At 43.5% G+C, this 15,962-nt stretch overlaps 2 protein-coding genes across 5 annotated transcripts; one reads left to right on the forward strand and one right to left on the reverse strand.

Moving 5' to 3' along the window:
• Positions 1-297: 297 nt before the first annotated feature.
• LOC119137584 (integrin alpha-6-like) lies at positions 298-9,291 on the forward strand. Its single transcript, XM_037277035.1, has 26 exons — positions 298-583; positions 2,305-2,432; positions 2,505-2,584; positions 2,669-2,930; positions 3,011-3,142; positions 3,399-3,612; positions 3,675-3,868; positions 4,305-4,402; positions 4,477-4,604; positions 4,662-4,751; positions 4,830-4,891; positions 4,965-5,134; positions 5,214-5,354; positions 5,432-5,547; positions 5,632-5,788; positions 5,862-5,939; positions 6,098-6,177; positions 6,771-6,848; positions 6,915-7,017; positions 7,097-7,267; positions 7,406-7,501; positions 7,597-7,707; positions 7,809-7,907; positions 7,983-8,108; positions 8,182-8,276; positions 8,730-9,291. Exons 1-26 carry the CDS (start codon positions 402-404, stop codon positions 8,851-8,853), a joined length of 3,315 nt encoding a protein of 1,104 aa, XP_037132930.1. The 5' UTR covers positions 298-401; the 3' UTR covers positions 8,854-9,291.
• LOC119137583 (neurabin-1-like) lies at positions 8,950-15,926 on the reverse strand. 4 transcript variants are annotated; one of them, XM_037277032.1, is made up of 18 exons: positions 14,355-15,926; positions 13,858-13,990; positions 13,645-13,765; positions 13,381-13,485; positions 13,155-13,233; positions 12,932-13,051; positions 12,769-12,822; positions 12,304-12,404; positions 11,933-12,061; positions 11,729-11,825; positions 11,613-11,673; positions 11,406-11,542; positions 11,111-11,334; positions 10,960-11,025; positions 10,663-10,882; positions 10,463-10,561; positions 10,119-10,310; positions 8,950-9,768 (listed from the first exon to the last, which is right to left on the reverse strand). In XM_037277032.1, the coding sequence occupies exons 1-18, from the start codon at positions 15,819-15,821 to the stop codon at positions 9,547-9,549; spliced, it is 3,627 nt and encodes a 1,208-aa protein (XP_037132927.1). In that variant the 5' UTR covers positions 15,822-15,926; the 3' UTR covers positions 8,950-9,546. The 4 variants fall into 4 exon arrangements, with proteins under 4 accessions (XP_037132927.1, XP_037132926.1, XP_037132925.1 ...); XM_037277031.1 differs by having other exon boundaries at positions 11,111-11,331; positions 13,143-13,233; XM_037277030.1 differs by having other exon boundaries at positions 13,143-13,233.
• Positions 15,927-15,962: the final 36 nt, after the last annotated feature.

The raw sequence follows: 15,962 nt of genomic DNA on the forward strand, positions 1-15,962 counted from the left end.
ATCGCGGGTGGTTTTTGGAACCAATTATCCGCGATAAACGAGGGATTACTGTAGTCATTGTAAGATACAGGCACTTTTAAATTCTCAAAGGTAAAAAAAAAAAAAAAAAAAGTTATGCTATTTTATAATTTGGGCAGTTGTTGCAAACTTTAAACAGATTGTATCGTCTTGCCCATTACAATGTATTTGAAACTAATTTCCAGTTCTGCGTGGGACGATAGTGGGTTATTGTGTGTGCGCGCATATGCGTGTGTGTGGGTCTAGTGGAGGGAGGGGCAAACCAAAGTGAAAAGTGCACACCGCTTAACCCCTCCTTACATTCTCTCAGTGTCACTGCGCTCCTACAGCAAGGATTCACCTTCTCCGCAACTTTTCCAGAGAATTCGCACCGCACGGGTGTCATGGAAGGCAAAACGTCAGGTGCACTGCGGCTGTTGCTCGCTTTCCTGCTGGGATGCGCTCGACTGTCTTCAGCCTTCAACCTGGACACCGAGGACGTCGTGCGCAAGGACGGAGATCCAGAAAGCCTCTTCGGTTTCTCCATGACCATGCACCGACAGCTAGAGCCTGAGGATAAAAGAATGTGAGAGCAACTTTAATTGTACACTTCTCAAATGTTACGTCATCATTTGGGTTCAGGTATCTATATCAGCACCTTTTCGACATGAATGGATCTGCGCACTTTACTTTTCAACTTTTGTTAATGTTTAAGAAGTCTCTGAAGAACTTCTGAGTTAAAGTTAATAATTTATAAGCCTTTGGCCTTGTGCGCGTTTGCGTGCGCGCTCACGTTGCGCTACAGGAGTTTGTGGATTGTGACAATCCAGAAAGTAGCTGTCAACATTTTACTCTGTAATGACAACAGATCTTGTTATGGAAGGTTTTTACCCTGGCAGTGGTGGAATGTGAACCAGGTTGCTGCTGTAAAATTGCTTTTTAACTTTTTCTCTGCTGTTTCCGTCTCACAAAGCAATGTTGAATCTATTTTTCAATTTTGGAATCAATTCAAGAAATAGGTATATTTGATTTTCAAAGTAAATCCCGTCATTATGACCAACCTTCAAATACAGTAGCACAGTAGGCCTAATTATATTAAAATAACAATCATTGTGTAAATTTCTGCCACCTAGTGGAAAAGCATTTAATTGTTCTGCCCGTCACTATATGTCGTTGGAATAGATAACAGCCACGTGTGCAACAAGTATTCAGTCATATCATATTCAGAAATTCACGCCCTACAGCAATGTGTTGTGCGTGTACCTGCAGGTGAGGACACGAGGAGCTCTTACAGTTTGCGTGAGTAGGCGTGTTCAATCACTATCAGACTGAGTTAGGGAAAGTGGGGGGGTGTAAAAAATAAATAAAAAATCGACTGACCATTGCATTCTTGTGAGGGCTTCAGTATTTGCTACATAACAAGGAGTGTCAGCTTTTTTCTTCTGCCTCAGGTTGTGTAAGATTATCCAACATCAAATACCTTTCAAAAATGGTGATGCTGAAAAGAAAGGAATAATTTATTCATCTGGGCAGCAAAAAGATTTTTTTTTCTTCTTACCGGCTTGGGATGGGCTCCTGGCAGACATTTTGTGGAAAAAACGGAGGTTGGGCAGCACATGGCTTTATGTTCTTTCTCTCGTTTGCACTCTCTCTCTCTGATAGGGCGCTGCCAGATGTTGCCAAGCAACAGGCTGTGCCCCAGGAAGCACTGCTGTGTAAAAACAAATAAAAAAATAAATTACACCACTTTTAATGGGATGCCTCTGTTACGTTATGGTCACTCTGTTGCTCTGGCCTTGGTGTCCCGGTGATTCTGCACCACGGTATGTGTGTGTGTGTGTGTGTAAACAATACCACACCAACACAGACACTCTGGGTTTTTTTTTTATTCTTTGACTGAGGGAACGTCCTCCTCTGCTGCTCAATGATAAGTTCAACAACTGGGTCAACGGTGGGTCATCGTATCACCGCTATGCTCCCGATGACAAGCATCCGTTCCATCCATGTTTTTAAGTAACGCTCTGCCAGCTCTTATTTAAAAGAGCTGGTGGCATTTGCCTCAAATTTTCAACCCACAAAGACATCCTGTGTGTGTGTGTGTGTGTGTGTGTGTTGCGAGAGATAGAACCCGTCTTTGAATAGCTGGCTGTGTGAAACGCTGGAATGTGTGCTAATGCGACACACAAGAGGAAGAGCTCGTTGAGTGAAGATGACAGTTTAAGCTACTTAAACTGAACAGTGTGCAATTGATGAAGCCACAAATGGTTTTTTTTTTTCTGAATATAATCTTTCTTGTGTCTGATCCAGGCTACTGGTCGGGGCCCCGAGAGCTAAAGGCTTTAGCGGTCAAACGGCAAAAGTGACGGGGGGACTGTACAGCTGTGACATGAGCTCACCTTCTTCAGGCTGTGCGCGAGTTCAATTTGATAAAGACGGTGAGATTCTTGCTGACTGTATTTCTGAGCTTTTGAAAAAAAAAATCACTCATTTTTTGGAAAAAATTTCAGAGGACACTAAGAGAGAAAGCAAAGAGAATCAGTGGATGGGAGTGACGGTCAACAGTCAGGGGCCAGGAGGCAAAATTGTGGTAAACAACTTTTGGCAACTTGTTCTAAAAAAGAGGTTTTTTTTAGCTGAGGATAACTTCAATTGTTTTTGTTTTCCCATGTAGGCCTGTGCCCATCGATACCAGCGCAGGACCAATGTGAAGACCCCAATTGAATCCCGCGACATCATCGGCCGCTGTTACGTGCTGAGTCAGAATTTGGAAATCGACCCTTCATTCAGCGAGGATGGAGGAACATGGCATTTCTGCGACGGCAGGCCCAGAGGTCACGAGATGTTCGGCTCCTGCCAGCAGGGCCTCTCGGCCACTTTTGACAAGAACTATCATTACCTCATCTTTGGAGCTCCTGGAGCTTACAACTGGAAAGGTGACACATAAGACTGTGACATATCTGAGTGATCATCTTTTGATGTCTAACAAAACATTGCTTTGCTTCATCTTCTCTAGGTGTGGTACGTTTGGAACAAAAAAATGACACCCTCCTAGAGCTGGGCATTTATGACGACGGGCCTTTTGAGGCAGGGGATGAAAAGGAGAAGGACCCCGATCTTGTCCCTGCACCTGCTAGCAGCTACCTCGGTGAAGCACTCACTCCTTACAATGTCATGTGTTTACAGTGGTGGCAAAATTGCTGTTAAAACAAAAAGACAGAAAAATAATCATTAGAAAAAATTGTGCAGGTATCAGAAAAATCTACAAGTACAATTACGTAAAAGTAAAAAGTCATCACAAAATAAATCTTCAAGTACAAGACCTGAAAAATCTACTCAGGTACACAAATATTTGTTCCTTCCCACCACTGCATGTTTGTTAAGCCTTTGTCTGCTGGTCACAGGTTTCTCCCTGGACTCGAGCAAGCGTCTGACCAAGAAAGGTCAGCTGACGGTGGTGGCGGGCGCTCCCAGGGCTAATCACAGTGGCGCGATAGTTCTGCTCAAGAAAGGCCCCGATACTCGCAACATTTTGTTGGAAGAATACACAGTCGAAGGCGAGGGGCTGGCCTCGTCGTTCGGTTATGACCTGGCCGTGCTGGATCTCAACGGGGACGGGTGAGTCAAAATCGAAGAGCGTGTATGCTAGTATATCAGATGCTAATGGTGTGGTTTGATAGCTGGGATGACATTGTGGTGGGAGCGCCTCAGTACTTTGAGAAAGATGGCGAGATTGGAGGCGCCACGTACGTCTTTGTCAACAAAAACGGAAAATGGGACAAGATCACCCCCACCAGAATTGACGGACCGAAGGACTCCATGTTTGGCCTGGCTGTGGAAAATCTGGGTGACATAAACCTGGATGGTTACCATGGTGAGGCTGATTATCAAACCACAAACGAAAAGAGATTGCCATAATAAAAGGTGTAATATTGCACAAATATTATAATTAATAATATTAAAAAAATACAAAAGAATCACTTGTTAAAATACAGCAGTGCCCTGAGGTACAAGTTTAATTTGTTCTTTGACCAAATTCATAACTCAAATCACCCAAGTTCAAGTTCAAATCATCTTTCCCAATTGGAATGAATGGAAAGGCCATTAATTCGTTCCATTGCACCCCTAAACAATGATTTTTTTGTTTTTTTCAGTACGAGACATTGCACTGGATATTTGACTTTATAAATAAATACAGTCATAAATCCTCAGCAGTAATTTTTGGCCAAGTACCCCTTATACGGGTGTCCCTGGACCTAAAAGTTTGAGACCCACTCCCTTAAAGTCACGATTCTTCTTCACTGTAACAGATTTTGCCGTGGGAGCCCCTTACGACGATGACAATTCTGGAAATGTCTACATCTACCATGGATCAAAAACAGGACTCCATTCCAAAAAAGCAGAACAGGTTCACAAAAATAACCTCTTGGTCAAGCGTAATGTTGAGAAAATGTCAAAATTGCTGAACAAATTTCCTCGTAGATTTTGTCTGGCAAGCCCGCGGGAGTGAAAATGTTGGGCTACTCTTTAGCGGGTAACATGGATCTGGATAAAAACGCCTACCCTGACCTGGCTGTGGGATCCCTCTCCGATGCCGTTTTTGTGTACAGGTGAGTGCTCCGCTCTGCTTCCTGTCTATAGAGAAGAGCCTCATCCTGTCTTCTCAGGGCCCGCCCCGTCATCGCCATCAATAAGGAAGTCACTTACACGCCAAAACAAATCGACCTGACTAATAAGAACTGTGGGGACAAGTTCTGGTGAGTTTTGAGAAAATGCATGGATTACTGTGGAGAAGGTTGCTGTCCACATAATTTCCGATTGTGCTCCTCCCCCAGCATGAAGGTTCAAGCTTGCTTCACCTACAACGCCAACCCCGAGAGCTACTCCCCGAGACTGAGTAAGAGCGATCATCTTTTCCTTCAAGAAAATCTTTTTGTACACCAAACTTGACTCCCTTCTCCTTCTTCAAGCGGTTGCATACACCATGTCGGTCGACGCTGACCAAAGAAAGAAGAATCTCCTCCCCAGGGCCTCCTTCATTCAACAGTCGGCTTCTGACGGCGAATATGAATCCAAAGGGACCGTGGTCTTGGATACCAAAGGAAGGAAGCAATGTATCACACGGCAGCTGGCTATACAGGTTGATATCCCACTCGACATGAAAAATCATTTCCTTATTGACGTGTACGTAATGTTGCGCGTAAATAATCCTCGATAAGGATAATATCCGTGACAAACTTCGAGGGGTACCCATCGACGTGGATGTGGAGATCAAGAACGGCCAACGGAAACGTAGACAGAGCTCATCTGAAATGTCGCCTGTCCTCGACGCCAAAGACACAGTGCTGACACGCAGTGAGGTATGCAAGATGTGTGTCGCCATTTCTTTTAGGACGTGACATCACGTCACGTATGTCATGTGTTTATATCTCGCTAGATTCAATTTGTGAAAGAGGGTTGCGGCAGTGACAACATTTGCCGGAGTAACTTAAAGGTGGCGCACCGCTATGGCTACATGACAACTAAGGACGACACCTTCACACCGTTGCCATTGTGAGAAAAAAGCAATAATGCCCCCTCCCCCCCCGACACACACATCTTGTTTTTTACTGTGCCATCCATTGTCTTTGTGTTTAGGGAAAATGGCGTGCCAGTGATCTCACTTAGCAAGCAGAAGGATATCGCCCTGGAGGTGAAAGTGACCAATCAGAACGGAGATGATGCGCACGAGGCACGAGTGGTGGCTTCCTTCCCACGTGCCATCACGTACTCTGCTCTCCGCGGCCCGCCCAACGTATGCCCACACACACACACAATCAAATTCACTCACACATTTTGTGAATGTAATTGAACGACTCTGATTCCAGCTTGTAACTTGCACGGCCAATAAGAATGGCTCTCTGGTGACTTGTGAACTTGGGAACCCCTTCAAACGGGACGCTGAGGTAAGTGAACTCGTATTTGTGTAGAAATGTTCGAGTTGTTGATTGCGGTTAGTTGCTATGGTAGTTTGGCAAAGTTGCGAAATCTGGCAACAAAGTGCTAAAATGGAATCCATGAAGAAACTTTCAGCAGTCGGTTTTGTCTGTATGTGTGTTTCTAGAAAACCTTCTACATTATTCTGGGAACAACCGCCATCTCGGTAAACACTACAGAATTCGAGGTTGATCTTCAACCGGATACGTAAGTTCACATTCGGTACACTTTCACTTTTATTATCGTTTTACCATCACATCGTTTTGGCACTTTGTGCTAACTTCAGTTTAACGAGTTTGAATGTGACTAATTCATTCCGAATATAATCACACACATCACAGTTCGAAGAGGGTATGCACACTTATGCAACCGAATGATTGTTATCAAATATACATTAAAAAAGCAATAAAATTGAGTTGGTCATGGATAACATAATTGGTGATTTCTTTATATCACAAAAAAAAACTGGTATTTGATCAGGGGTGTGTAGACTTTTTATATCCACAGTAGAGGATCTCCAGTGGGATACATTGGACTTGAGTCATTTCAAAATAAATAATTTTCACTTTGTATCATCTTTTTTTTAGTAATTGAACACCATATTTATCATTGATCTTGTAGTTTCCAAATGTGTGTATTTAGAAGTAGCTTTTTATACAATTATCACTATTAACTATTTTGCAAGCCTGAGTTAGTGACCAACCATAGCACTTTGTCTTAAAAATATGACCTTGTGAATTTATTAGCCGGTTGTGGCTAGTGTGGCTAATTACAAGCTGTTTACTTTTGATTCCTTGCAGAACCAGCGAACAGCCAGCACTCGCCGCTGTTAAAGCCAAGGCCAACGTGGCCATCATGTTGCAGCTGAATATGATCGGGTAAAATATATATTTTATTACAAATATGCAACCGGACAGAATTGAAGGCAGTTTCCATTTTCCCAGGCAAGTTCAGCCCTCGCAGGTGCAATTCTCAGGAAAAGCCAAAGATCAATCTGCCATGAAAACGGCACGGGACATTGGAAGTCCTGTCACACATCAGATCAGAGTGAGTACAAAAAAAAGTTTGCTCACTTCTTTTTCCTCATCTTCCTCTGCAATTATTGATATAATATCGTGTATTTCAGATCATCAACAGCGGAAGGCGCTTGACAGATATTGGCACTGCCACCCTGCATATTGACTGGCCCAAGACCACCGAGCAGAACAAGGGGCTTCTCTACTTGATGAAGGTCACCGCCACAGGCGTGAACCACATAGAGTGTACGCCAAAATCGGAGATCAATCCATTCAAAAAGGTCAGTGGGTAGAAAATGGGATTTGATGCGACCTCCTGTTTTTGTTCTTTTTCTATAATGCTCCAACATGACACTTGATGGCGCCAAAGCACTTTCTAAACAGAGTTGATCTCAAGGATGTTTTTTTTTTTTTTAAAGGACGCCAGCAGGTCCAAAAGGGCCACACAAAAAACCCAGAAAGGTGACGAAGGAATTATTTCACGTTTGGTGGACAAGGGGAATGCTAAAATTCTGGTAAAAACCAAAATACTTTACCACTAGCATTGTTTTATTTGAGTCATTTTAGTACATTTCATTAAATAGTTACCTGTCTGGCTCTTTAATTTCAGTCATGTGCCGATGGGGCCAAGTGTGTGAAGATCAAGTGTCCCCTGCAAGGCCTGGACAGTAACGCTGTCATCACCCTTCACTCCCGTCTCTGGAACGGCACATTGTTGACGGTAACAGCTCTCGATTAATCAACAAAATGATTTCTGTCAGACACAATTCCTCCATGACCAGGCTGCATTTGTCCTTTTGTTATTGTTGCTTTTCCAAACAGGATTACAACAATTTGCATCATGTGGAGGTCATCGTCAAGGCAACTCTGCATGTTGAGAGCACGAGAAAGAACATGGTGCTGCAGAACGCTGAAACCGAGGCAAGCTCGCGCGCACACACTATGTGACTTAAATGAGATAAACTTCATTTCTTTTTTTTTTTTTTCTTCTTCCAGATGACACTGACGGCATACCCTGAGAGGCGTGAGGCCCGAAGTGGAGGAGTCCCATGGTGGATCATTGTCTTGTCTGTTCTTCTGGCGCTGCTCTTACTGGCGCTGTTGGCGTTCCTTCTCTGGAAGGTAGAAATAAGCTCACGCACTGGCATTACATCTTGTGATGATAAAGATGAGCTAACAACTTGCCTTTCCTCAGTGTGGAGTCTGTAGGAAAAGGAACAAACAGGACCCTGTCAGAAAAACAGAAGCTGACAAATGCGTGAAAAAAATAAAAAAAAAGGAAAACAAAACGTGAGGCGAATTTTACCCAGCCTGCTAATAATGAGTGAAAATGTGGTGCTTAGTTCTCTGTCGCTTTTGTGGCACTTTAATTTGGGCTTTACTCAATACCATGAATGCTATTTCAAAAGCTGAAGGTGCTTTTTTTTTTTTTGGTCATGTGGCTGTCACTTGAATTAATATACAGTGTTACCTTGACTTAAGAGTGCTTCAACTTCCCTTTTTGCATTGGAATTAAAAGTTAAAATGAATGTTTTGAGAAATTGAACACAGATGACAAGGTAGCACTGTGCATGCTTGGCCTTGGGTTGGTGGCACATAATGACATATTTCTTCAATATTTCATAATTGCCCTCCCGCATCTCTGTTTTGCTCTTTTCCTTGGTTGCTGCTGCACTTATAGCCACTTAACACATTCAGGATTTCCTCTTCATCTTCACTGATCATATATTTCTTTTGGTACAGTGCGGCTTCTTCAAACGGGCCAAACACGAAGACAAAGTTCCCAGTTACAACGCAGTTCGGATCAAACGTAAGGACAGGGATGCGAATGCTGACTGGCAAAACCTGGAAAAGAAATCCTGGGTGACAACCTGGCATGACAACAAGCATTATTCTTAACCCGAAACACATCCTGGAGGAATGTAAATAGCAAGATATTCATTTGTACATTTTTTTTTTTTCAAAATGTCCACTTCAGGTGATGATTTTTAGTCTTAAATGAAAATAGAGACATTGTTGTTCAATTGATGGTCTTGAATTACTTTAGAGCATGTTTTGTACATTTTGTGTCAGGTGGGATGGAGGGCAAAGTGAGGGGGGGGGGGTCAAGGGAATTATAATTTTTTTTCATTTGTTGAGTTTATGTATTTATTCACTTAAGGGGTACTTTGTTACGTTCAAGACAGACCAAAGAGTTATATAATGTGACTTTTAATTGCTCCCAACAATGCACATTGTGCAATGACTGCAGTGTAGAATTGGTTAAATTTTGATTAAAATTTAAATAAATTAAAGTTGCCATATCCATGCATGTGCGTGTGTAATCATTTTCAAGTTAAAGCTGGACGTTTAAAGCATTATTTATTAAAAAAAGACATTTAAAATTCATACGTAATTTAAAGTATAAAAACATTTGCGCAAGTGCTGTAAATGTGAAATTGTTGGTGTTCTGCATACATTTAAAAATAAAAAAGCCAATCTAAATCATCCTTTTGTGAGTGGGATGGTGCAAACGTACATCTGTGCTGGTGGGAACGTCAAGTTCTTGAGACAAGTTCTTCTAGAGGAGCGACTCGGTCCTTGCCGTTCTTCCGGTGTGTCGTGACTCCAGAGCAGATGTGTTCTCAATCACCACACCTTCACTCGCAAAATTCTTCTCATTTTGCTTAGATAACTCCTTGCGCCTTTTCTCTCTTCCTCGCTCTTCTTTTTCCTCCCGTTTCTTCATCTCCTTCAGCTTCTTCTTGAGGGACGCGCGGTCATTCTGACACACGCCCATGGCCTTGGAACAGAAGGGAAGCAAGATCTAACACAATGCACCATCTTGCCCTAACTAAAATGTCTACCACCAGAGGACGCTCATTGCCCAAATGAAGACTCCGTATGTTTTTTTTCCCCTCTCTAATTGTTAAATAATCATTAATTATAAACAACTGTTTAATAAAAAAAATGCTATTTTAAAATATTTTTTATGACATTGGTGGATAAATAAAGAAATACTTGAGATCAGCTTTAGATCGCAATGACAATTTTAGAAGACTGCTTGACAATAAAATTGAATTTGAATGTTTGTGAAATTAGGTAACTGTTTTCAATATATATAGTAACTTTTTTTTTTTTAATACCCATTACCTTGAGTTTGTCAGTGTCCATGCTGAGCAACAGAGCCCCGTCCACTCCTCTGGCTGCAAAATCAATCGTGTACTGCTCCATGTTGACGGCCGCCAACCACAGACACACTTGCTGACTGCTCCACTCCAACACAGGTCGACTTTGCCACTGGTTGTTGTTGTTGTTAATCGGCAGAGTGTCATCAACCAAGCTCTAATCGCACAGAGCACAAAAAAAAAAAAAAGGGAAACTGCAGTTTAAGATGGTCAACAAAATCATCTTTGGAGAAAAAGTGCAATCAAGCAAGCGCCATGTGCGAGGAGGCCGAACGCGAGGAAGGCAAAGGGAGGAAAGGAAAGCCGTACCTCTGTGGACACAAAGGTGAAGGTGTTAGCGTGTTCGGGGAGAGAGTGATTAGAGCCGTGATCCCTCATGCTGAAGCTATCCATGGCAGAGCCGACACTCTGGAACCAACACAAACCTTCAAAGACTTGCCAACCATCTTGGTTTCTTTACTGCTCACTATGTCCCGCAAGTTAGCATGTTAGCGATGTTTTCTTCATACCTGATCTCTTCTACCGGAGGTGGTCAAGTAAGGCAAACTGCTGCTGGACAGGGAGCGCATCTTCTCTATGGTGCTTCTTTTCCTCTCCCCTTCCTCCTGTTTTTCTTTCTCCTTCCCTCGCTCTGCAAACCAGCCAAAGGGCAAGCAGGAGGGCATGGAGGTCACAGAGCCCGATGAAGAAACTTCAGCTGGCTCGTCCACTAGGTCGCCACAAGACGCCCTGGACAGATTGAGAGATTTGTTCTATGACTCTTCAAGTAGCACCGTCAAGACTCGGACGGCAAATATCAACCCCACCTGCTGTTCATGGACCCTCTGTGCAGTTTTTCACTCTTCCGCTTGGTCAGAGACTTACGGAGGCCACTGCGCGGCAACATCACATTCCGAAAAGTTAAATACGTCTGGGCTCATATTGAGAGAGAGAAAAATAAATAATTGTTTAGCAGACCTGAAGTCAGGCATTTTTCTTTTGGATTTCCTGGAGGATTTGATATGGGAGGTGATGACAGCGGCATTTGTGTCAGGGATGCAAATCGGCGGCGTGAAGACAGACGCGTCGCCGGGACTGTTGACTGAGAAAGGGGAAGAACTGGAAAGTCCAACTTGGCTGCTCCTCTGTACGATGCCTTCGGACTGCGATTGGCTCTCCTGTGGCTTTTGACCTTCTTCCTGCTTTGACGACAACGGGAAGCATCATTGGGATGACATTTAACTGCTGCCCGCCGGGGTTTTAAACATCGCACCTCATTCTTGAAGCTCTTCCTGAGTTTTTCTCGGGTGGGTGGATGGCGTTTGAACTTCTGGGCCAGCTGACCTCGAGCTATGTGCGCACTGCAGTCCAGTCGCTCTGTGTTGGGAATTGCGACGTACCACTCTGGATCTGACACACATATTTGTCGAACATTTTGTTTTAAGGTGGTCAGTGTCAAAGTATGTTAGGAGTTCCCTACCCGGGACTGATGAGTCCACATCAAGAGGTGTCCCTGCCGTCCTCGGTTCTTTTCTCTCCAACTGAAAGGAGTACATCATGTTTACTATTTGTGCAATGTTAGGAAACTATCCCCACCTGAAGTTGAAGCCTTTCAACAGTCTCCCTGTGCTTGTTGTCTCTCTCCTCCATTTCTTGCCGCAAATCCGTTTCCCTGGCATCCGCCTCCTCCTCCCTGAGTCATTTAAGAGTCGAGTCCCTCAAGTGACGAGACAGCTTACTATCGTGCAGTGCAGTGCGGTCCAGAGCTAACTGGCTAATAGAGAGGAATTAAACGATTACCTGCTCTGGTACTCTCTGAGCAGTCTCTTGGCCTTGTTGTACTTGATTTCCAGGCTGTCTGATTGGCTCTGGGCATCGGCCAGTCGCTGGCTCACAACCCTGCAGAGTGTCTGGGCCTCTTGCCAATACCTAGTAAAGCCAGAGAGGCTGTTAAAACAACAATAAGTCGTGTACGGTACAACTTCACAATCTCTGTAACCGGGCTGACTAAACTGTGACCCATCACAAAATATTAGTGACGACTAGTGGACGTCTTCTAACAGTAGCGTCAACGCTAATGTTAAGTCGTAAAAACAGTAATGGAAGTTTGTGTTGTGAATAGGGTCGAAATAGGCAAATTGATTCAGGACAAAATCATGGACATATCACACTTCTCAAGCTTGTCAACTTTGTCGGCTCCATCCTCCACTTTTTGTTGCAGCTCTGCCGTCTGGCTCTCCCATCTCGCCTTCTCCTGCTCGACCGCCTTTAACTACGAGGAGAACAACATTGGTTTAGTGATGTGCTCAGCGTATGGCGTATCCAATACACAAAGGGAAACGCTTATCTCTTCATCAGTCGAATGCCCAAAGAGATATTTTTAGCAAACTGGCTCACTCTTCCTACTTTGAAAACGCCAAATAAAAGACTCATTGATGTTCTGCGGGCGGAGAGAGGAAAGACAGATTTTTGTATCGCGTTCCTATTTTCACCGCAGCAAGAAGCAGACATGGAGAGGTGCCCTGTGTCCTAATTATGCCACGTTGAGCCATCTCATCGGCCATTAAAATGAGGTCAGACAAATGTAAAAGTTTATTATGAACATGAGCATTGGATTGTGCGATTGATTGGCCTACCTTCTCTCGAGCACTTTCAAGCTGAGCTGTTCTCCTTTGCAGTTTGGATTGAAGCTATCAAGATGACAATTGAAAAACGTGTGACACAAATAAAAAAAATCCAGCTACATTTACAAATATTAGCAAGCAGAAATTTGGCATCTCCCCTTATCCAACTTTGTACCTCCTGGTATTTGAGACAAAGCTGGTCATTATCCAGACACGACAGTACAGACATGTCCTCTTCATCTTCATCCTCAGGTATGAGGACATCAGTTTCTGAATTCCCACTTGTCCTCGCGCTCTGTTATGAGCCGCAATCAGAGAATAACTTCACACCATTCCCCTCCATCTTATTTTCTTGTGGATTCGGAATAATATTGCACATAATGAACCTTTTGTGACGCCTTCTCCATTTCCAGGCTTTCGTTGACTAAGCGTGCCACCTCGCTCTCCACACCCTCCTTGTCTCGGCCGATCAGAAACCTTATGGGGAAGTAGAAATCAAATTGATTGCACGTAAGGATATTTTTGCAAGCCTTTAAAAAAACAAAAAAAAAACATTTGATCATAAATTGCTGAGTTAGAAGCTAGTATGTAGAAAAAAACAGAAGCGCAATGTGAATGACTTACTTGACCAGGCCTGAAGTATTTTTGAGCACTGTGGCTGCAAACAGTTGCGACACTCCCACCAAACTCACACCGTCCACCGCCACAATCTGATCATTCACGTGAATCCTAAAAATCAATAAATATTTTTTTGTTTCCATTGGGCTCGATTTAAAGTCATCACATTATAAATTATGCAAAATTCAGTTCGTTATGTTCAAATAATTACACAAGTAGTTAGCGTAACACGCATGGCTTGAAGTGTCTTAAAAAAAAAAAAATCCCTACCTTCCATCCTTATGTGTTGCTCCACCTTCAGTGACCGTTTTGACAAAAATCCCGAGTTTCTCCAGACCCTGGTCTGCTCCTACCCCCATTCCGATGATACTAATGCCCAGTCCATCATCTTCTGGAAGAGAGGAGAGAAAAAAAAAAAAAAAAAAACAAGAACATACAGTAAGGCTTCATATCATTTTATAACTGGCAGAGGAAAAGACAAACCCTTTTGAATTTCCACTTCGAAAACATCCATCTTATCAACTCTCTTCTCCAGCTCATACTCGGCCGAAGCGGCCACGGGGTCGATATCGTCATTGCGTCTATTGTACTGTCCGTTGCAGTAAGTGGTGTAAACCTGAAGGACAAAGATGCGCAGAACAAAAAACGTTAAAAATACATTTCACTCCATTTTTTGAAACGTTACTTGTTGGCGTTCAACAAAGCACGAGATTTGAGTCCTTGATTTTTGTGATTTCATCATTTTAATTTATGTTTGAATAAGCTTTACATATTTTTTTCTAGAATCAAGCTAATTTAATACTGTGTAAACCACCAGAGCAGAGTGTTTATATTTGAATGGAACTCTGACAGATTGAAGCATGTGCAATCTTGTCTTTCCTCCACTCCACTACAAACATGGCCGAGGACTTGCATTTCTCAAGCAACACACGCTCAGAGATGCCGCAAAAAAAAAAAAAAATCTTAAAACATTTGCTCACCTTGATTGGTGCTGAGGAAAAACGGACTTTTTTCTTTGGGCCGTCTGTGCCATCGTCATCCTGGTCAGACAGTTTAGGAATGCCGGGAATTTCTTCATATTCTAATGAAAGCCCGTTGCCTGCGTGGAGAGAATTCTCCACACGCTCCGCACAGAATTCCTGCTCTGAATGTCTGTTTTTCATCCCGCAATGAAGCATTTTGTTGCTTCCGTTGATGTCAACTAGTCCCTCGCCGCTTTCTTCTTCTCTCCCGCTTTCCTGTGGCACCGCATTGGCACATTCCTGCATCTCAGGTGTCACACAAGCTTTCTTTTCAACTTCACTTTCCCTGCACGTCTTCTTAACAATCTCTTTGTCTGCATTGTCTTGCAAAACTTCACCCATGTCGCAGCGCTCCTCTCTTGGCTTGTCAGTACGTCGGCTCGGCTCCTCCCAACATTGTTCGTTCACCTGCTCGTACTTGTCTGCAATGAAGCTACAGTCTCTCGCGATGAGTTCCATCAAGCAAGTATTTGACATTTCCAAAATGGGATCTTCAAAAACATCATCCACCAGGTCTTCAAATGATGCATTAAGAATAAAAGCATCCCTCTTTTTTTCTTTATCCTCACCATCATCACTCTCCGATGAATCCACATGGACAAGCTCTGCCCTGAGTGGCGCCTCAGGGGTCAAGCTCGAGTCAAGAGCCGTATTATTGGCCTCCACTTCCTTGGATTCACCCGCTGGGGTGTGTCCATGCTCCTCAGGGCTGGAAGGAGATTTAATTGATTCCCCACTGAGGGCATCTGATGTAAGAGATTTAAGGCTTGTTGTTGTAGTAGGTAAGAGGATATTTATGAGGTCTTCTTTTGTGCCTTTGTCTTCACCCAAGTTATCCTTTTCATCTTTGCTTCGAGAACATTTTGACACTTGTCCTCCACTATCAGCTTTGGTCTCAAACAATTTCCTGGTCACTGAGAACTTTTGCGCAAGAGCAGCCCTGTCTATGTCCTTTATCTCCTCTGATCTGCCCGGTTTATCTTGTAAGAAGGTTTCAGGCGTGGACATGCTGCAGGCGGAGCCAATGAAGAGAGGTCTGGTGGTGGAAATTTGAGACGTTTGGAGTTGCACGTTAGAATTCTGAGGAGAAAGAAGGGCCGTGGTGCTAGAACCACACTGCCCCGAGTCACTAATTTGTCTTAGGTGTTTTTGGCTGTCCATTTGGAGGAAGATGTTGTCCCTAATTTTAGTTCCTCTGGTGCTGTTGGCTCTCCCTCGGCCACTGCTGTGGAGGGTCACAAGGGGATCAGAGAGGCTGGTTGGTAGACCTGAATGGTGCACAATAGAACACCGGGAGGAGGCAGCCCTGGAGCCACGCTTTAGGCAGCTCCCACTGTCAAATGAACATTTAATGGTGCGGAAGTCAGACTCGTATGAAATCCTGTGAGGAGAGGCACTTCGGCCTTTGTGGTCTGTCCGCATCATGAGGATATGAAGGTCCACTTGAAGTTAGAAGAAACTAATTGGTAGTAAATCTTGAGATGTTTTTTAAATATGCTGGTAAAATCAGATGATGTGCAAGAAGTGGTCGAAGGAGAGATGCTAAACTTCTCCACGACACGAGGA

This window comes from Syngnathus acus, chromosome 17, assembly GCF_901709675.1.
Source record: "Syngnathus acus chromosome 17, fSynAcu1.2, whole genome shotgun sequence".
NCBI lineage: Eukaryota > Metazoa > Chordata > Actinopteri > Syngnathiformes > Syngnathidae > Syngnathus > Syngnathus acus.